General features: G+C 54.8%; 2 protein-coding genes and 1 long non-coding RNA gene across 4 annotated transcripts; 1 reads left to right on the top strand and 2 right to left on the bottom strand.

Annotated features, from left to right (window-relative positions):
- Positions 1 to 36: 36 nt before the first annotated feature.
- NECAP2 (NECAP endocytosis associated 2) lies at positions 37 to 4509 on the bottom strand. Its single transcript, XM_033079881.2, has 8 exons — positions 4181 to 4509; positions 3545 to 3645; positions 3349 to 3453; positions 2488 to 2569; positions 1875 to 1983; positions 1358 to 1520; positions 1151 to 1229; positions 37 to 876 (listed from the first exon to the last, which is right to left on the bottom strand). The coding sequence occupies exons 1-8, from the start codon at positions 4276 to 4278 to the stop codon at positions 828 to 830; spliced, it is 786 nt and encodes a 261-aa protein (XP_032935772.1). The 5' UTR covers positions 4279 to 4509; the 3' UTR covers positions 37 to 827.
- Positions 4435 to 6392, top strand: LOC122149453. The gene is made up of 2 exons (XR_006163114.1): positions 4435 to 4516; positions 4950 to 6392. It is a non-coding gene; the product is annotated as an uncharacterized LOC122149453 (long non-coding RNA).
- Positions 5202 to 19874, bottom strand: SZRD1 (SUZ RNA binding domain containing 1). 2 transcript variants are annotated; one of them, XM_033079885.2, is made up of 4 exons: positions 19780 to 19874; positions 9076 to 9125; positions 7927 to 8184; positions 5202 to 7158 (listed from the first exon to the last, which is right to left on the bottom strand). In XM_033079885.2, the coding sequence occupies exons 1-4, from the start codon at positions 19867 to 19869 to the stop codon at positions 7059 to 7061; spliced, it is 498 nt and encodes a 165-aa protein (XP_032935776.1). In that variant the 5' UTR covers positions 19870 to 19874; the 3' UTR covers positions 5202 to 7058. The 2 variants fall into 2 exon arrangements, with proteins under 2 accessions (XP_032935776.1, XP_032935777.1); XM_033079886.2 differs by having other exon boundaries at positions 7927 to 8181.
- Positions 19875 to 20052: the final 178 nt, after the last annotated feature.

The following is a 20052-nucleotide window of genomic DNA, read 5'->3' as shown; positions in this document are numbered from 1 at the left end:
GCTCCGAGCCCGCCCAGGGGAGGAAAAGAATTCCAGTCTGGCATCAAAACCATTTTATTGTTCACTTGTAAGCGTTACATTCTCACCTGGGTTCACTGCCAGGCCCAGGGAAAGCTCTGAAAGCAAAATGCCCATCATCCAGTTGGAAATGAAAAGGAAAATCCAAAGGGTTGGATAAAAAAAAGTCAGATTTTGTACTTGGAAAAGCCTTAATATAAATAGGTAAGAAAATATTTATTTGCTTCAAGAGAAATCTCAACCCCAGCTCTGTCCAAGAGCCTGACTCTGTTTTGTCCTTAATAAAATGTCCATGGAAAGGAGTAAAATATCGTGTCTTCAACATAGACGAGGAGTAAAACAAACTTCCCAGAGTAAGAAATGAGGAATTTCAGCATGAAAATGCCAGGATCAGGCTCCCCACACCCCAGTTAAGTGCTCAGAAAAAAATCCAGGCAGTGCTTGGCATCATGGCAGGGAAAGGTTTGTGTGGATTTGGAAGGTGGGATGGCTCCAGGGAGATGCTCCTCGCCGAGGGAAGGACTGATCTTGCCCAAAAGCATGAGGAGAAGGCAGAGGGATGGACCTGATGGCTTTTCCCAAAGAAAAAATCTCCAATGTCTCCCATGATCCATGCCCTGGAAGTGGCAGGCTCAGGCTGTGGAGTGTTTTAAGGCACGTGGTTGGTTGTTTCCAGCATTAATTCCAGCATTTTGACACTGGGTGGGATTTAAGGACAGGAGTGAGGTGTCCTGAGGCTGCATCTTTGGTCCAGCAGGAATCCTGAGGATCCCAGCACCCACACGGGGAAAAGTGGATCAAGGCCAAGCTCAGAACTGAACCCAGCCAGTGCTCCCCTGAGCCTGGGTGGAAGCCGAACTGAAGAGAGGGAGAAACAGGGAAAAAAGGGTGTTTAGAAATGGTAAAGGCATCCAGGGAGGAAACTGGGCTGCAAATGGGTCATCCAGGATCACCCCAAAACTCTCATGGAGCAGCAGAATAAGAAGTGCCCACGGACCTGAACTTAGGGAATTGCAGCACAGAGCCAGAGCTGGGACTGGATGGAGCAGTGCTCCCACTCCAGTGGGGTTTCCCAGCAGAACCAGACAGTTTTGGGGCATCCACATCCCCCCCAAATCCCTCTCCTGCTCACCCCGAAGCTTTGGCAAAGTCTCCCCAGACATCAGCAGCAGCAGCAGCAGCAGTGGGCTGAGGCCAGGACAACAGGGAGTCTGTCAGAAAGTTGGGAAGAGAGAAAACAAATCAGCAGGAGTGATTTCTCACTCTCATTCCCAGATTCCCTCTTTTCCCTGCTTTGATGGATGAAGCAGCCCCTCAGGAGCTCTCTGGGAGCACGGACCTGTGATGGGGGTTCCTGGGAGCTGGGTGGGCATGGAGAGCAGCACCGGGCGCTCTCCGGAGCCAGATTTTCCTCCGGGGGGTGGGGGGAGCAGGCTCAGGCCCCCAGGCCCTGCAGGACGTGGCCTGGTGCTTCCTGTCCCTCCTTCCTTTTTCTTCATGTTCTGAAAGGAGAGCAGGAATGGTGGGTGGGATTGCACTTAAATCCAGAGCCAGAGTGTGAAAACCCTGGAAGCCAAATTGTTTCAATTTGGGAATAAAATCTTGCACTACTGCAACATGCCACTAACGGTGCATCCAAAGGGGTCACAGCCAGGGTGGTTTGTACCCACAGATCCCACAGGTCTGGTTTTGGTAGCAGGAATTGATTGCACCACAACCCCCTCCAAATCCCTGTGGGCAGCATTATCCCAACAAGCTCTGCCCTCTGCCCACAGCCACAGGGATTTCGGGGAGGAGCTGCTGCTTCCTTGTGCCACCCAAATGAAACGCTGGAATCAGCTGGGAAAGGCCCTCACAGCTATGTTGAGTTTGATGGTTTCTCCCTCCTTGAAGCCCAGATCCAGTTTGGGTCCCTGCTCCAGGTCCTGGGCCTGCCGGGCCAGCTCGCTCTGCTGCCTCACCCACCTGCAGGAATTAAACCCACGGAAAAGAAGACGTCACAGCCTGCCCCAGGCTCCCCCAGACAAATAAATCCTGCTCAGGATCATCCCCTCCATGGCAGCAGCTCCGCAAAGGCCAAGGTGTGAACTGAGACCTCACCTGAGGGAGCACCCAGGGGATGATTCCCAGTAGCAGCTGCCAGAGTGTGACAGCACCACATCCATCCCTCCCTGAAAGCCCAAAACCCCAAAACCCCAGCAGCTGGAGCAGCCCCCCTTACAGCGCATACAGGAAGCAGAAGAAATAAATTAGAAATCTGGACTGGGAATTCGGACACCCAGTTTTGGACTTGGGAAGCCCAGTTTGGGATGCTGCTGATCCAGGTTGGGAAAATCCTGGAGAGAGGAAGAGCTGTGAGTTTCTTCCTCTTCCCACTACACCTGCCCATCCCAGCTCCCACTTCTCCACCACTCCTGCAGACCTGCCAAAAACAGAACTGAGAGGACACAGGGAGAGGCACAGACTCACTTGAAGTGGTCCTGGAGAGCGACGTTGAAGTCAAAGGCATCACCTCTGTCCACAAAGCCGACCCCGATGAATGCCCGGCGGCCTGGGCAGGGAGGAGGAATCAGGGCTGGGATGCTGAGCAGTGCGGGAGGAGGGATGGGATGCTCCATCCTGCACAACCCTGTGCTTAGCGCTGCCTCCAGACAGAACTGAGACACTGGAGACTGAGCCACAGGACTGGGGATCACAGAATCCCACAATAGTTTGGGTGGGAAAGACTGTAAATCCCATCCCATTCCATGGGCAGGGACACCTTCCACTATCACAGGTGGCTGCAAGCCCATTCCAACCTTGGACACTGTCAGGGATCCAGGGGCAGTGGATCCACAGCTTCTCTGGGCACCCTGTGCCAGGGCCTCACCACCCTCACAAGGAAGGATTTATCCCAATATCCCATCTGCAGTGGGAAGCCACTCCCTGTGTCCTGTCCCTCCATCCCTTGTCCCCAAGGCCCTTGCAAGTTCTCCTGGAGATCCTTTAGGGACTGGAAGGCCACAGCCACAATTAGGCCAGAGCTTTCCCTTCTCCAAAGAAATCTCCAGGTGTTTCACCTCATTGGCTGCACCTACAACTTGAGTACAAACAGCTTTTTAATTAACTGGCAGCAGGGGGATGCTACTGCATACTCCTACCAACACAGAGCAGCCAAACGCAAGTGTTTTTGTTCCTGGATAAGGTCAGAGCCGTGGGACGGAGGCAGTTCCTCCCTCTGCCCCGCCCCCCCCTCCCCCGTGCAGGGAGTATTCCACCATGGAAAGCAGGAATCCTTCTCAAACAGCAGCAGCGAGGGCTCTGACGGGTCCCCGGGTGTGCGGGACGCACCGTTCCCATCCTCAATCCGGATGACGAAGTATCTGCTGGAGTCTGTCACGCCCTCCACAGCGATCCCGGGGAACTGCTCCACAGGAGCCTGGGCAAAGAGCTCTCCTGGAAAACGGGAACCAGGCGGGGTAAGGCCGGGCTCAGCCCCACATCGCTGCTCCCCACGGAGCGCGGAGCCCCAGGGTTCCCTCCTCACCCGAGCTCTTGTCCTCCAGCTTGATGAAGGCCGTGCTGCCCTTGGCCGTGATCCGCATGCGGCCGCTCCAGGCCGGCTGATCCAGCTGCCACTCCGCGGCTCTGGGAAGCAGGAAGGGGAGTGTGAGCCCCCGTGTGCTGCCCCGGAGCTCCTCTGCCCGCAGCTGGTAACGAGGGTCACGGGGAGAGCGGCATTTGTCACAAGATGTCTCGTTTCACCCCAAAACAGCTGCTGGGTTTGGGCGGGGAGCAGGCGGGAGCTGCGCGGGAGGTTTCGGTTCCCTTTCCGCGGAGTTTCCAGACCCGAAGCTGCGTTAGGGACAGGCGGCTGTGCCAGGACAGGCTTTGGCTGGGGACTGACGAGGAGGGAGCCCCAAAACACACGGGGGGATGGAGACACCCCTGTGGGGTGGGGATGGGGGCACAGAGACCTCACGAGAGAACCCACAGGGGGCTGAGATACCCCATGAGGGGCAGTTCTTGCTGCCCCACGGAGAGCGAGAGACCCCAGACACCTCCTGGGAACCACAAACCCCACACACCTCATGAGGAGGGGACCCCCACAAACCCCACAGGGAGGGGGCGAGCCCCCCACGCCAGGAGGCGCTGACACCCCGCGAGCGGGCGCGGGCCCCACCTGTAACCACGGTTGGAGGCCCGCGGCGGCAGCCGGTACACGAGCACCGCCGGCTTCACGCACAGCACCGACTCGTACTCCTCCGCCTCCGCCGCCATCGCGGCCCCGCCGCTCTGTCCCGACGCCTCGATGGTACCTCGCTGATGCCTCGCTGCTGCCTCCGCGGCCGCCCAGGAGCGGGGGAACGGCCAGAGATAGGCGCTTCCGCATCCGCGGCGCCCCCTAGCGCGTTGGAGGACCCGGTGCAGGAACTGGTCCCAGTCCGCTGTGGGAACTGGAACTGGCTCTGGGCTCCGAGCCACGAAACTCACCGGTTTCACTGGTTTTATAAATCAGGTAATTTTATAAATCAGATAATGGAATCTACTATTTCTATTTATTTATTTTATAGTGTTATATAGGCTAGTGGTATATGTTCTATGAGATATTTACAATATGTAAAATATACGTATTAGATACTGGGTTGTATCCTATATTAAATATAATTATTATATGTTTATTTTATATTCATATATTTAATAATACTTCTATATTATATATTAATGTTATATGTTTACATTCTTTTTATTATAAATAAATAGTTAAAAATTTAAGGAGCTGGGGCTATGGGAGCCACCAGGGCTCCCGGACTCCTCACCCCAAGAGCCTCCAGCACCTTCTCTGGACATCAGGGAGCACAACATCCAAGGGGGAGCCCAGCATGGAGCAACAAAATAATCACTGTCTATTAAATTAATTAAATTAACTGATTTGCTTGTTTCTCCTCCAGGGAGAGGGAGCACTTGTGTCCACATCTAGGATCCACATCCTTCCTTGGACCACTGCCCTTCCCACCCTCCTTGGACCATTCCTCTCAACCACCCTAAAAATGGGTTAAAATCCCCTCGTTTGGGGGTAAAACCAGCACAATTATGGGCAAAAGATCCCAGATTTTAGCTTCCTGGTGTGTTTTTACACACCAGCCACCAAAAAGCTGGCCCTGGCAGACACAGGGATAAAAGGAGGGAGCCATAAAGCCCTGAAAAGTTTAAAGACATTTATTTAAAATACGATTTATAAAACGTTTTCTTTCCAGCGCACTTTTTTTTCGGAGCGGAAACACGCGGTGCCGTGTCCATCCTCCCCCTCCTCGGGATGAAGGTGCTTCCCACAGGAACGCCACCCAGCCCTGCCCGCGGGCGGGACGTGTCCTGGGCACCATGTCCTGGCACCGTGTCCTGGTACCGGGATGCAGCAGGAAAGAGCAGCCGGGAGAAGGGGATTTCAGTGCTGGAAAACAGGATTTCGGTGCCAGAGGTGGAATTTTGGTGCCGGACACAGAGGAGGCAGCAATGTGGCGCTGACCAGCCGCATTGGAAATCCGGTGGATTTGGGAGGTTTTTGGCTATTTGATGCTATTTTTAGGAATAATTAAGGAAAGGCGTAGTGACTACAGTTATTGCTGATGTCCTTCTCCCTCCCGCCCCCTCCTGGAGCTCATCCCGGCCCCCAGCCTGAGAGGGATGAGTGAGATCCCCCAAAAGTCAGCAGGATCCCAGGGGGAATCCCACCCCACCCGGAACCAGCTGTGAGGAGCTCATTAAGGTTCCAGCGGATCGCTTGGATACACAGGTAGTTTCTATTTTCCCATTTCTGTGGGATTTCAGCCTCATTTCCACACAAGGCTTTTCGTGCACATCAAGATTGGCTCATTCCCCCTCACACCTACTGAAGACAGTATGCCGATGCAGGAATCCATCGGGAACCACCCAGCTTTCCAAGTCCTGGCCCCTCCAGGAAGAGCACTTAGTGTTCATCCAATCCTTTGATATCAAGTGATCCTCAGCTTCATCCAGGGGGGAACATCTCCATTCCTGGGGAGCAGGAGCCTCCCCATCCTCTTCCCGGGAGCTAGAGCCTCGCTGCCTCCAGGGAGACAGAGGGATCATCCAGGCTTTCTCCAGGGCTGCTCTGGTTCCCAGTTCTGCCGCTCCAGGAGAGCTCGTACCGTCCCTGCGCCCCTGGGGCTGGACCCTCGGGATATCCCACTGCCCAACATCACGGCCAGAGCCTCTCCTCCTCATCTCCCGAATTCTTCACCGCCTGGCCCTCCGCGGCTGGACAGCAGGCATTTTCATGGGGTCACTCTGCATTCCCTTCTCCCCAAATACAAAAGAACCCAAAAAGGATGTATTTTAAGCTTTTCCTCAAAGCCAGCAGGAATCGAAGCCAAGCTTTAACAGGAGCCAAGATGTGAACTGGTTCCCACTCTGAGGTATCTGGGGGTATCCAGGAGTTCGCTTTCATGGCAGTGGAAATGGAGAGGGAGAAGCACGAGCTTGTCATCCTCAAGCCATCACATTCATGGAAATGCATTGGAACTCCCTTCAGAACACTCAGCTACCTCTCTGGATTCAAACAAACAGCTCAAATCCTTCCCATGCACTCCGCCGATCCAAGATACAGAAAGCAAACAGAAAACAAACAGAAAACCAAATTAAAAGAACCTAAAATCCTCGGAAACAGAACTCGTTCTGCAAGTGATGAGGACAACATGCGTGGTGGCTGGGGAGGCTTCCCATCTTTTCTTTTTTTTTTTTCTTTCCTTAAATGCCAGGTTTTGAGTACAACAGACGTTATTGCTGGCGCTCGCTCCGACCCGAGTGGGACACGCACAACTCCCTGCGCCCGGCCGAGTCCGGCATGGCCCCTCGTGTCCCCCTGGCTGCGGGGACAGCCCTGCTGGGATCGCCGCTCACAGTGGGTGGAGAGGGGAGGTCACAGTGCGTGGGGCTGAAAGTCACAGTGGGCAGAGCAAAAGGGTCACAGTGCAAATCACCCCGGGAGGCCCCCTGGCCCGGGTCCATGTGTCCATGCTGGCGGAATGGCACCTCCGCCTCTATCTGCGCTGCTTGAAGCCCTGCGAGCCATCGGGGCCCAGTGGCTGCCGGATCACATTGTTGGGCTGCCTGGTGTCCTCGGGCTGTGAGATCCTCGGCCTGTGGGGACAGAGGAAGCACAGCTGAGCCTGTGGGGACACAGAGAGCAGGGCTGGGGCTGCAGGGACACTGGGAGCGAGAGAATGAGGTGTGGAATTCTGAGTGCCTTCAGGAAACCCCTGCACCACAGGAATGCTGTCACATGCTCTGGGGTCCCCAGCACAGGAAGGACATGGAACAAGTTCAAAGGAGTCTGCCAAGGTGATCAGAGGGATGGAGCAGCTGTGCTGTGAGGAAAGGCTGAGGGAATTGGGATTGTTCAGCCTAGAACAGAGAACCTCTGGGGGGACCTAACTGTGGCCTGAAGGGGCCAACAGGAAAGATGGACAGACTCTGGACAAAAGTCTGGAGAGACAGATCAAGGGGGAATGGCATCCCACTGCCAAAGGGCAAGAATGGATTGGATAACAGGAAGGAATTCCTCCCTGTGAGGGTGGGGAGGTGCTCACACAGGCTGCCCAGAGAAGCTGTGGCTGCCTCGTCCCTGGAAGTGTTCCAAAGGCACACGGATGTGGCACCTGGGGACATGTTTAGTGGGGAACACAGCAGTGCCAGTCGATGGCTGGACTGTGATCCTGCAGGGCTTTTCCAACCTCAATGATTCCATGGTTTATGGTGTTACCAGGCACTTCCTCTCGCTCCCACCTAGCTGAGGCTCTACCAACAGAGCCCTTCTCTCTCTGTGTTGGCCCAGCTGCACTCCCCAAGGAGCCCATCCCCACTAGAGGCAGGCAGGAATTCCCCAGGGGCCCACAGGGCTGCTCTCACCTGTCCAGGATGGGCTTCTCCTGCTCCTCCTCAGGGCTGGCACTGCCCAGGATGCGTTTCCTGGCCTCAGCGTACTCAGCCTCGCGCTGCGCCAGCGACTTGACAGGGAAGGCGGGACGGCTGGCGGAGTGGGGGCTGCTGAGCACGCCGTTGGTCGTGGGCCGCTTGAGGATGCGGATCTGGGGCGGAGGCCCCGCGGGAAGGCTGTCGTCCTGGATCACAATCGGCACTTTGGGAGGGGATTTGGACTTTCTGCTGCTGGGAAGAAAAACATGGGGTTGGTGCTTGTTTTCCACAGGGGTTTTCTGCCTGGTAGAATTCCTGTGATTAAGAACAGTTTGGAATAATTAAAGACCTCGTTGTAGTTGTAACTCTAAACTAGAGCAGTGAATTAGCTCAGAAAGGGATGGAAAATCAGTCCCTGTTTGACACCATTAAACTGTAGTGAAGGAAAGGGAACAGACACTGGGTAAAGTTTTAGCATTTCTTGTTGAAGATATTGGTGTAAGCACCTTGATTTCATTCCCTGCAAGGATTTCTGGGGCTCCTCTCACCAGGATACCCAGCCTGTCACTTCAACCCTGCCATTTCACCCCTGAGAGCCAGCCTCAGCCCCAGCTCACCATATGAATGTTTTGTAGTCCCTTTTCTGCATGGAACTCCCAGAGGATAAATCCCATTACTCTCTAATAAGCAAAGGGGAAGAAAACCCCAACAACAAAGAACTTGTCAGCAGGGATTAAAAACATTTCTGGTAGGAGAAAATAACACACCCCTGCCCAGACCCAAAGGAAGCAGGAAAACAAATTCTCCCTGATGCAAGACACAGCGAAGTCACTCCAGAGCCAGAACTGGGGTTACCTGACTCGCACATTTCTTCCTGTGACTGCCTCTTTCTTACACGGCTTCCCCCAAGATGGAGCTACACCCAGTCAGGAGGAGCCGGCTCTGAAATCAAACCACTCTCAGAAGCTTTCTGCTGCCCTGCCACGGCTCCAAAGGGCCACCTAGTGGCAAGGCGACAGAGATTCCCTAATTCTCAACTCCAACCCAGCGATCCCCGCTCAGTTTGAAGCTGTTTTACCCCACTGCTCCCACTCCCCAGGCCTTCAGCTGCCCAACAGCACCTCAGGAAAACCAGGATTTTACCTTTCCTTCTGTGTGATCTTCAGCTTCTTTTCCAATCGTCTGTCTATTTCCTTGAAAAGAAGGAGAGAAAAGTAAACACACAAAGTTTTTAATATAATGAAGACAAATCTCAGTTTGGAGGTCAGAGTTTGAGCCTGTCTGGGCATGCATTTAATTTCACTCTTCTGAATACTGATCTATAAAGGGGAGAGGGAGTGTGTGATTCCATCTGAGGATGACTTGGGAATCAAGAGGCAGGGAAAAGCAAAGCCACCATAGATAAGCCATGAGAAAAGCAAAACCACCACGAGTATTTTGCTGTACCCAGGAGCACACCCACAGCAGGCCATGGATCTGGAGCTCATCACTCATTTTAACTTCAGGTGGTAAAAAAATACCTGTGATGATAAAATCCCATGGGATTCCACAGCAGGATACTCCTGGATCCTGGCAGGGACCAGGCCAGGCCTGCCAGGCAGAGCAGCAGCAGCCAGGGCGCGATTCCAGGGGGAGCTGAGCCCCGAGCCTACGGCCAGGGACATGGGCAGGGCTGGCTGGCAGGGCCACATTCCTGCACACAGGGAGCCTCCCTGTGCTGCTCCCTGCCTTTCCACACGCTGCCAGTCACCCACCGAGTCACCCACGGGCAGAGAGACGTGTTAATCACTCACAGAGCCCGGCTTTGAGCATCAGCCTCTGCCTGAGGCTGGCATCCACCTCAGCAAAGGTGGCCAGGTGTTGCAACTGGAGCAATTTCACAGAGAAACTCTGAGGTGGAGAACAAAACCAGGTTTCAACCTTCCTGCAAGTGACCTGCCCAAACCCCACCAGTATTTTCAGATCCTCACGATGGCTCCATTAAAAGAGGCTCCGAAACAGCTCTTTGTGTTTGATGTCATCATCAAGGAAGTGGGGAAAGCACTACCTGACAGTGTCCTAGTTTAGCCAGCTGATAACTGGCACTACAGAAGGAAATTCCAAACTTCTGGCAGGAGGCAGCTGCTCTACTTTGAGGCCTGGCTTCTCCCCCATACTGCCGAGACAGGAACCACAGTGGGCACAGCTCGGGAAAGGAACAGGTTTGGACAGAAATTCCCTGCCCCTGTGAGCAGGAAGGAGCACAAGTCACGACAAGATGCCAAACCACAGTGTTGGCTGTTGGTCATACAGGCCATGGCAGCCTCCGCCTAGAAGGGAATAAATCATTTCAGATAGATAAAAGGTGGGTGGGAGATTGAGTTTCCTACCCAACCCTGTCCTGGGAGGTAACAAAACCAGGCAGAGCTTCACAAAGCAGGTCTCAGCCAGAGCCTCCTGGGGAGAGCAAACACCTGCAGTTTCCTTCCTCTTCAAGGGGACTGGGAGGGAGGAAAATCCCATTCCAGCACTGCTCAGGAGAGAGAAAAATGTGTATGAGTTGCCTCCTGCCCTCTGAGAGAAGCAGGGGAACAGGCAGCAGGGAGGGGGATATTCCAGTGAGGATGGAGATGCTGTGGAGCAGAGGGAGGCAAACAATGGAAGCTGAACTGAGGGGAAGGGGTTGGCTCCTCATTGAGCCAGCCTAGGTGACATCATGGTCTTGAAACCACATTTTCAGCCTCCAAGAGTTCACCACAGCTCCCAGGAATATCCCCTATTAAATATCCCAGTGCAGGAGAACGGGGTGGAAGGGCGGGAAACACACTGAGGAGCCCCTCAAATCATTTCACCTCAAGCTGAAACAGGGCTGCTGAGCTCTGAGGTGGGACTGTGGGCACGAGGGTGTCACAAGCCATACAGCAGCCCTGGATAAGGCTCTGTTCTGCTCCCTCCTTCCCTGCAGAAGAGAGGTGGCCTTAGCAAAAGTAACATTCCTGCACTGCTGGCTCTGAGGTGAGCTCTGGGGCTGTTCCTGCACTGCTGCTGGCTCTGAGGTGAGCTCTGGGGCTGTTCCTGCACTGCTGCTGGCTCTGAGGTGAGCTCTGGGGCTGTTCCTGCACTGCTGCTGGCTCTGAGGTGAGCTCAGGGGCTGCAGCCACAGTCCAAACGTGGGACTGACTGGGAGATGCTGCAATTGCAGAGCGTCACGTCCACCTCAGCACCTGAGGACAAGTGATTCATGTCACTGTCACCGAGCTCCAGCGCTGCTGGACAGCCCCGCACGCTCTGGACACTCCAATCACAACCTGCAGCCTCCCCTGCCAGAGGAACAATGAAGCTCTTCACTCTGCTCAACAGGAAAATTTATTCCAAGAAATCCTCCTAAACCATAACAATTCCTTTACAGCCTGTTTCACTCTTTCCCACTCCAGAGCAGGTCACTTTCAGCAAAATTCTTGGTGTCTCTGTCTCCAAAGCCCTAAAACTGCCAGTGGTCAGGGAGCAAACACACAGTCCTGGATCATAAAGTGGTGCCAACACCCTCAGCAGCTGCTCCATGTTTGGGAAGCTCCTCACCAAGGATCACACAGGATCATGGAGGCTGGAAAAGACCTTGGATCACTGAGTCCACCCTGTGCCAAATCCCCACCTTGTCCCCAGCCCAGTGAGTGCCATGACCAGGCTTTCCTTGGACACCTCCAGGGATGGGCACTCCAAACCTCCCTGGGCAGCCCCTGCCAAGCCCTGAGCACCCTTTCCATGAGGAAATTCCTGCTGATGTGCAACCTGAGCCTCCTCTGGCCCAGCCTGAGGCCGTTCCCTCTCCTCCTGTTCCTGTTCCCTGGGAGCAGAGCACAACATCCCCTGACTGTCCCCTCCTGTCAGGGAGTTGTGCAGAGCCAGAAGGTTTTCCTTTTCCCCAGGCTGAGCCCCTTTCCCAGCTCCCTCAGCCTCTCCTGGTGCTCCATTCCCATCTCTGGACATGCTCCAGGCCCTAAGGTCCTTCTTGGCATGAGGGTCCCAGGACTGGAGGCGCCTCAGCACAGGGAACAGGCCCTGTGCCCACAACACGCTGGCACAAGGAGCAAAGCCAGAAGAAGATAAAATATTCCCTAAATTCCAGCCTCAGCAGCTGATGGAAGCACTGTGCTCTCTGTGGAACATGAGGCTTCCTCCCCATGTAGGGATCTTGGCAGAATAACATAAACCAACCATTCACACCAAATACACACGAATCCCTCCCACCCTCCCTACATCTGTGAGTCCTGCAGGATCCACAGAATTCCTGGCACTGCTGAGGGGATTCTAGCTGCCTCCAGATATCCTCGGAACTTCTGGGTAGAAAAAGTCTCCCTTTGTGTTTGAATAGATGGCCAAAAGCAGCTCCCCACCTCACACACCCCTTGATGTGTCAGAAATTGTGGGTTTTTTTAAACACAGGGACTGACTCCACATTTTCCAGGAAGCTCAGTGTTCATTACTAGGATGTTTGGAATTGCAGGAATGAAACACCACGTGCAGAGACAGCCCCAGCCCTGAGCAACCTCACAGCTCGTGACAGGGATCACTGTACCAATTTAAAAGCAGAATCACCTTGGCACTGCTCGTTTTTAATTAAAATCAAATCCCTGCTGCTGCTCCACATGGATCCATCCGTCTGCTGATGTCATTCCCTCTCCTCTGCTGTGTCACGTTGTCACCATGTCGGTAAGGAGATAAAATTAGGAGCTGACTTGGAGGCCAAGTGCCAGAGGCACTACAAGCACCACAGGCATGAGCTGTCTGCAGAGGCAGCTGGATTTGGCATCCGAGGACATGGACAGGTCACCGCGGACAAATCCCAGGTATCCATCACCTGAGGGGCTCTTCCAGCTCCCCGTTCCCAAACAAATGTATCTGTATCACCAAAAACTAAGCCTGATTCACATCCCCGTGCAAAACCCCCTCCCCAAAGATTAGTAAGGAATCTCACCCACCTACTTTTAGGGCTATTATTTGTGGCTGCCAAACAAGACCCAAACAAACAGCCTGAAGGAGACTCTGTTCTCTGACATTTAGGCTGCATTTGTGGACGAGGACATCATGGAAACTGAGCTCCAGCCCCATCACAGACACCCTTCCTACCCTAGCCCTGAGGAAAACAGCAACGAGGATCCATAACGGCCCCTTGGAATGCAGACACAAACCCCAGGACATGAAGCTGCTGCTCAGATCCCACATTCCTGTTACCTGGCATCCTAAAGAGCCACCCCAGGCACGAAGCTGATGCCCTGGGGGTGTTCTGGGAAAGCTGGAGACCCTCAGCACTCCAGGAATGTGTCCTTCAGGAAGGGAGCCTCCACGGGATGGAGGCACATTGCCAAGCAAAACCAGAACATGGCAAAGCACAGGGGGCCCGAGTCAGCAATGCTGTTGCCCAAAGGAACTTTTGGGAAAATTGCAATGCACTGGACATGTACAAAGCATTATCCCCCCATCCCTGCCAGCAGGCACTCTCCAAACACAATAAACAACAGCAGCTCTGAGCTCGACCGAGTTGGGGAAGGAATAAAAGAATAACCCCTGACTGGATTTTATCCCAAGTTCAGTGAATGACTGCAACTGAAGGTGTGAGGAGTGCAGAGACTTTGTATAAATCACTGACACTGGGTGGGTACTTCCCCCTCTTCCTGCAAAATTCGTCTGCAGAAATCCAGGGGAGATCCCTGCTGGAGCACGGGGCTCTCATGGACCTCTGGTCACATTCCAAAGCACTGGAAAACCATTAACCACATTCTCTGCTGTATTTACTCCCGGCACAACCTTCTACCCCTTCTCACTCCAATAACATGGAATGCCAAACCCCAGAATGAGCGAATTAGGCTGGAGCTGGATCCTCCCAAAACCACAGCCTTGTCTGCTCATTACAGCACCACTGGATGCTATGGCAAACTCCAAAGCCTGGTTAATGCTCTTTTCTTTAGGAAATAAAAACAGGTTTTAAGATCTGAGGTCACCAGAGCTGTTGATGGGGACCTGAACCTGGAACTGCTTCCCTAAAACACCATCAGGAAAGAGCAGACACGGGCAGTCCCTGATATCCTCTTTATCCACCCATTTCTCTCCTCCAAAGAGAAATTAATCTATTAATTACTGCAACATTCCAGTTCCTGAGGCTACTGGGAATCAGCCTGCTGCATTAATTAGTTCTCCCAGTCGCTCAGCCACACTCAGGCCTGGTGGTGCCTGGCCCAGGACAGCCTCAGGTGTTTTTGTCTGCCTGGGTAGATCCTGCTCCTGGGCACCAGTGCATTGAGAAACAGGACATGACGTGGTTTTGGGAACAAGCCTGGCAGTGCCAGGCATTCCCAGAATGGATATTCATGGGTGGGGGAAGCACCTGGGAGGGGAGCAGCTCCTTCTTCCCTTGCTGCATCATTCCCAAACCAGCCCTCACTTCCCACTGTTCATTCCCAACCTCCAAACTTCCCATTTCTTAACCAAAAACCTCCCTCTGCCCAAGCAACACTGCACAGCAGAAAAAGAAATTTTCATTCCCAGTTCCAAGACTTTTTTTGACATCTAAAGCAAACATTGGGTGAAAGTTTGCCCAAAATCTTTTTGGTGTGGGAAGTCCAAATCCATCCTGCAGATGGCAGATGGCAGCAGGAGAGGAGGGATTCTGCCCCTCTGCCCCACTGAGACCCCACCTGCAGAGCTGCCCCAGCCCTGTCCCAGCACAGAGAGGAGCTGGAGCTGCTGGAGCTCGGCCAGAGGAGGCTGCAGGGAGATCAGAGGGATGGAGCAGCCCTGCTGGGAGGAAAGGCTGGGAGAGCTGGGAATGCTCACCTGGAGAAGAAAAGCTCCAGGGAGAGCCCAGAGCCCCTTCCAGAGCCTGAAGGGACTCCATGAGAGCTGGAGAGGGACTGGGGACAAGGAATGGAGGGACTGGACACAGGAAATGGCTTCCCACTGCCAGAGGGCAGGGTCAGATGGGATATTAGGAAGGAATTACTCCCTGTGAGGGTGGGCAGACCCTGGCACAGGGTGCCCAGAGCAGCTGTGGTTGGCCCTGGATCCCTGGAAGTGTCCAAGGCCAGGCTGAACAGGGCTGGGAGCAGCCTGGGACACTGGAAGGTGTCCCTGCCCATGGCAGGAAGTGGAATGGGATGAGCTTTAAGGTCCCTCCAACCCAAACCATCCTTGGATTCCATGACCCTCACAGCCTGACACCAAAACCCAGTTTTCCTCATGGACACAGCTCCTGCACATCCCAGTCTCGTTACTGTGGACTCTGACCACAGCAGTCATTAGCAGAGGGAGGTCACAGTCCAAAATATTCCCCTTCTGACTGCTGGACTTCAATCCCATTCAGCAACTCCAAGTGACAGGAGGTGAAACCTTCAGATCCAGTGACCTGGAGCCTTTGCTGGCAGGTGACATCTACCTCACCTCACAGGTTCACGGAGGTGATAGACAGGAGACATTCTGCCACCACAGGTGACCTGAGGTGCCCGAGCACTGTGACACAAGCAGGGACAGCCCCCAGCCCACGACAAGGTCCATTCCCAGCCTGTGGCTGCTCCCATCCTCCCAGAGTGGCTGGTGACTGGGACAAGGGGCAGGTTTTCCCTTCCTGGGGGCACTGGTGAGGCACAGTTGGGATTGCTGGGTGTCACTGGGGAGGCTGGAGGCAGCAGCTGGGAGCTCAATCTGCAAACTCCAGGGGGAAAAAGACACACGAGATTAATTCCATGATTTTTTTAACCTGTTTTGGATTGCCAGAGTAATGTTTGACCTGCAGAGAACAAGGCAACATCCTGAGCTGGAAGGAACCCACAGGGATCAGAGTCCAACCCCTGGCCCTGCACACACACCCCAACAATCCCACCCTGTCCACTCCTGGAGCTCTGGCAGCCTCGGGGCTGTGCCCATTCCTGGGGAGCCTGGGCAGTGTCAGCCCCCTCTGGGGAAGAACCTTTCCTCATCTCCAACCCAAACCTCCCCTGGCACAGCTCCAGCCATTCCCTGGGTCTTGTCCCTATTCACAGGGCAGAGATCAGACCTGTCGCTCCCCTTGGGATGAAGCTGAAAGAGATTCTGACCTGAAATCAATTAAGGCTCTGACACACTCAAATTTTAGTTGGAAAAGGAATAACCAATGAATCCATCTGTCAAGCACCAATTCCAAGCTAAGGATCACCCATGACCACGGATACACTCCAGTTTTGGAGCCCAGCTTCCCACCTAATATTTAATTATTGGTTTAACCAGGTAAACAGACCTGAGTGTTACCAACTGACCTCTCATTTGTGTTTTCCAGCTGGGCCACACAACACAACAGAAGAACAAACCAGGAATTAAGCCCCATTAGTGCTTTCTGAGCCAGACTGGCCTTTGAAGCCCTTTCCACCCTGACCCCAACTCGGACAACTCACACGTTACTCACGCCCTGGTTTTTCATCTGTAACTCCTGGATAAGCAAAACCTCCTCATTCCAGACATTCCAGGGCTCTAATTGGACACCAGGGAGGTGTCAGGGATTGAGAGGCCCCACGAGCTCTGCTGCACCCTGTGGCCCTGGGACAGAGGACACTGCCATAGCAGAGGGCACCTGCCTGCCATGGTCACTCAGGAGTGGTATATTCTCATGATGCTGCTCTGGTTTTGGGGCAATTCTGATGGCACAAGACCAACAGACAAATGGAAGCCATGTTAAACACCTAAACAACCACCAGAGGATTTGTTTTACAGCTTCTTCAGTGACCACACTGAAGCAGAAGAGCTGTGTTGGGTTTTTGGGAATTTTCTTCAACCTAATGAGATTTTCCTGGTGCATGATTTGGGATAACTGCAAAAGAGAAATGAAGTTAATTTTAATTAGGAGGCCATGAGATCTCTGCCTGTTGCTGACAAATCTTTAAGGCCTTGAGCAGAAGTTCTCAGCCTCACCAAAAACTACAAATGAAAACCCTCAGAACTAAAAATCTGACGCATTTGCTTTCCCAAGGAACACCCTGAGGGTGGAATATTAAAAAATTATGGGACACAGGTAACATATCCCATAAAACCCACCATGGATCTCCTGCTACGTCTCTACTGCTCTCTCAAGTGCTGAAGGTCTAAATAACTCAGATTATCATCAGTGTGAAGTATCAGCATCACAGAATCACAGATGGTTTGGGCTGGAAGGGGCCTCAAAGCCCACCCAATCCCACCCCCTGCCATGGGCAGGGACACCTTCCACTATCACAGGGTGCTCCAAGCCCCATCCAGCCTGGCCTTGGACACTTCCAGGGATCCAGGGGCAGTCACAGCCCAATGTACCCTGTGCCAGGGCCTGCCCACCCTCACAGGGAGGATTTCCTTCCCAGTATCCCAGGTAACCCTGCCCATTCCCTCTTGCCCTGGCATTGTCAGAACAGGATGTGTTTGAAGCTGCTCCTTGGTGTCTCTGTTCTGTCACAGTCTCCTCCTGAGCACCAACCACGACTGCCAAGCCTTGTGCCTTTATGCTGGGATCCATCTTGTGCTGCCTTGGATGGAACAAAACCACAGAACCATGGAATGTCCTCAGCTGGAATGGACCCACAGGGATCAGAGTCCAACCTCTGGCCCTGCACAGACACTCCAACAATCCCACTCTGTCTAAAAACTCTTGGAGCTCTGGCAGCCTTGGGGCCGTGCCCATTCCCTGGGGAGCCTGGGCAGTGCCCAGCCCCTCTGGTAGAAAAACCTTTCCTGATCTCCAGCCTAAGCCATCCTGGCCCAGCCCCAGCCTGTCCCTCAGTCCAGTCCCTGCTCACAGAGCAGAGATCAGAGCTGCCCCTCAGAAGGAGCTGCAGTCACTGCCAGTGCCACAGCAGAGCCTCCTCCTGCCCTTGTTGCTCTTTCCCCACCCACTGCCTCCTGTAGCTGTGACTTTCTGACACCTGAATGTCCCCAGCTGCACCAGCATCCACCATGACCACAAGAACCACAGGACAAGGGCAGGCTGTGCTCTCCTGTGCTCCATCCTGCTCAGCATCACACTTCCTGCAGGCACCATCAGCAGCTACAGGCTCGTTCCTGCGAGGCACAGAGAGAAATCCCCTTCCTGACCCCCAGGGATGGCCCAGGGCAGCTCCTGCCCCCTCTCCCACCCTGCAAAGGCAGCTCGCTTACAACACCCCTCCAACTGCTCCCACAGGCATCCAGAGCCCAACAACTGCAACAGCAGCTGCTCCTCCTGCCAGGCCTACAGGAAGCAGCTGAGGGAGCTGGAAAGGGGCTCAGTTTGGAGAAAAGGAGGCTCAGGAGGTACCTTCTGGTTCTGCACAACTCCCTGACAGGAGGGGCAGCCAGTGGGGTTGGGCTCTGCTCCCAGGGAAGAGGGACAGGAGGAAAAGGAATGGCCTCAGGCTGGGCCAGAGGAGGCTCAGGTTGCACATCAGCAGGAATTTCCTCATGGAAAGGGTGCTCAGGGCTTGGCAGGGGCTGCCCAAGGAGGTTTGGAGTGCCCATCGCTGAAGGTGTCCAAGGAAGGCCTGGATGTGGCACTCACTGGGCTGGGGACAAGGTGGGGATTTGGCACAGCTTGGACTCGATGGTTCTGGAGGGCTTGTGCAACCTCAGAGATTGTGTGGTTCCCCTGCTCACCAGCACAAGCACCAGTGAGGTTACGAGCACTGATTCCCATGAGTTTGGACTGGAAAAGGGTGTGAGAAAGGACAAGTGACAGGGATTTCTCCTTCTAAGGAAAAGCACCTGAGACGTACCAGCAAGAAGGACAAACTGGGAAGACACTCCATGGCAGGATTGGAGCAACAGGACCATTTTAAACTATTACTCAAGGCCACAGTCATCGGCTCGTGAGGCTCCAGCCGTGTCCCTTCATGGAGCGGTTTCGGGAGCGCTGGAATTAACTTCGACGCCGGGCACAAGGCTCCTGCTGGGCACAGCCCCCCGGCCTTGGCAGGAGTGGCTCTGCTGTCAGCCTGGCACCGGCCCCTCTCCAGCGTTGAGTTACAGGCTCTATTTTGCTCCCCCGGCTCTGGCTAGGTGTAACCCAATCCTTTGCCCATAATGCTGTTCAGGCTCCTCGCCGAGGCCCTGTCCGGAGGTCCTTCTGCCCTCTGATCCTCAACGACCCCAAGAAACCGATTAAAAGCAGAGTTTGGGTGGTGGAGTTTCCTCTCCCTTCGAACACCCCGCAGAGCACCCGCCCACACTCCTGCTAAAACACTCACTGTATTTGCAAGCACAGCATACACAAATCCTCGGGGTCTCTCAGCGTGACACACACGACGCCAACTGCAGCTCCTGAGCCGCTGTTAAAGCGGGGCCAGGTTGGGACTGCCCCTGTTCTGCCCGAGTGAAGGAGCACGTTCGAATCAAGGGGGAAAGGCCTTTGGGTGTGCGCCCGCGGCCCTCGCGCTGTCCCCAGAGCCCCGCCAGGGTCACGGCCACGCTGGGCACGCACATTTTGGCTCTGCTCGCCGCCCTCCTGCCCCCCCCGCTCCTGCTTCACCCCGGCAACCGGAGCTTGGTATGGAGCTGGGCCGCGACCTCGCTTAGTCCCCGCTGCCGCCCCAGCCACAGCCCCGCCGGGCCGAGGGGGGGTTGGACAACGAGGAGCACACGGGGGGTGGGGGGCGCGGCGGAGGACGCGCAGGGAGCTGCTCCAAGGAAGGACATGAAAGGGGACTGAAGAACCGGCGAGCAGCGGGGCAGGGGGCGGCCCGCACAACCCCGCGCCGAGAGAGGCCGCGGTCCCTTTAAGAGGCCTAGCAGCGCCGCAGGGCCGCCGCGCCGTCGGACGCGTCCCGCCGCCTCCTCAGGCAGTGCCGCGCCGCCTGCCCGCGCCCCCCTCCCAGCACCCCGGGCCCGCCGCGCCGCCGCCCTCACCCCGCTGTCGGCCGCCTCCTCCCAGCTCTCTGCGACCTCCTCATCTTCCATTTTAATTCCCGTCCGCCGCCGGGCCCGCGACCCGCGCATGCGCGCGCCGCCCGCCGGCCCGCGCCCGGCAACGCACGCGCTGCGCGCGGAAAGGGCGGGAAGTGGCGGCGCGGCGCCACAGCGCCCCCTGGCGGCGGGAGGACCGGGCCTAGGGCAGGCGCTTCAGTGTTGAGGCGTTTTCCCTTAAATTTTGTGTTTTCCTTAAATTTTGAGGTATTTTGC

Source organism: Catharus ustulatus, chromosome 24 (assembly GCF_009819885.2).
Source record: "Catharus ustulatus isolate bCatUst1 chromosome 24, bCatUst1.pri.v2, whole genome shotgun sequence".
NCBI lineage: Eukaryota > Metazoa > Chordata > Aves > Passeriformes > Turdidae > Catharus > Catharus ustulatus.
This window is presented reverse-complemented; position numbering and strand designations above follow the sequence as displayed.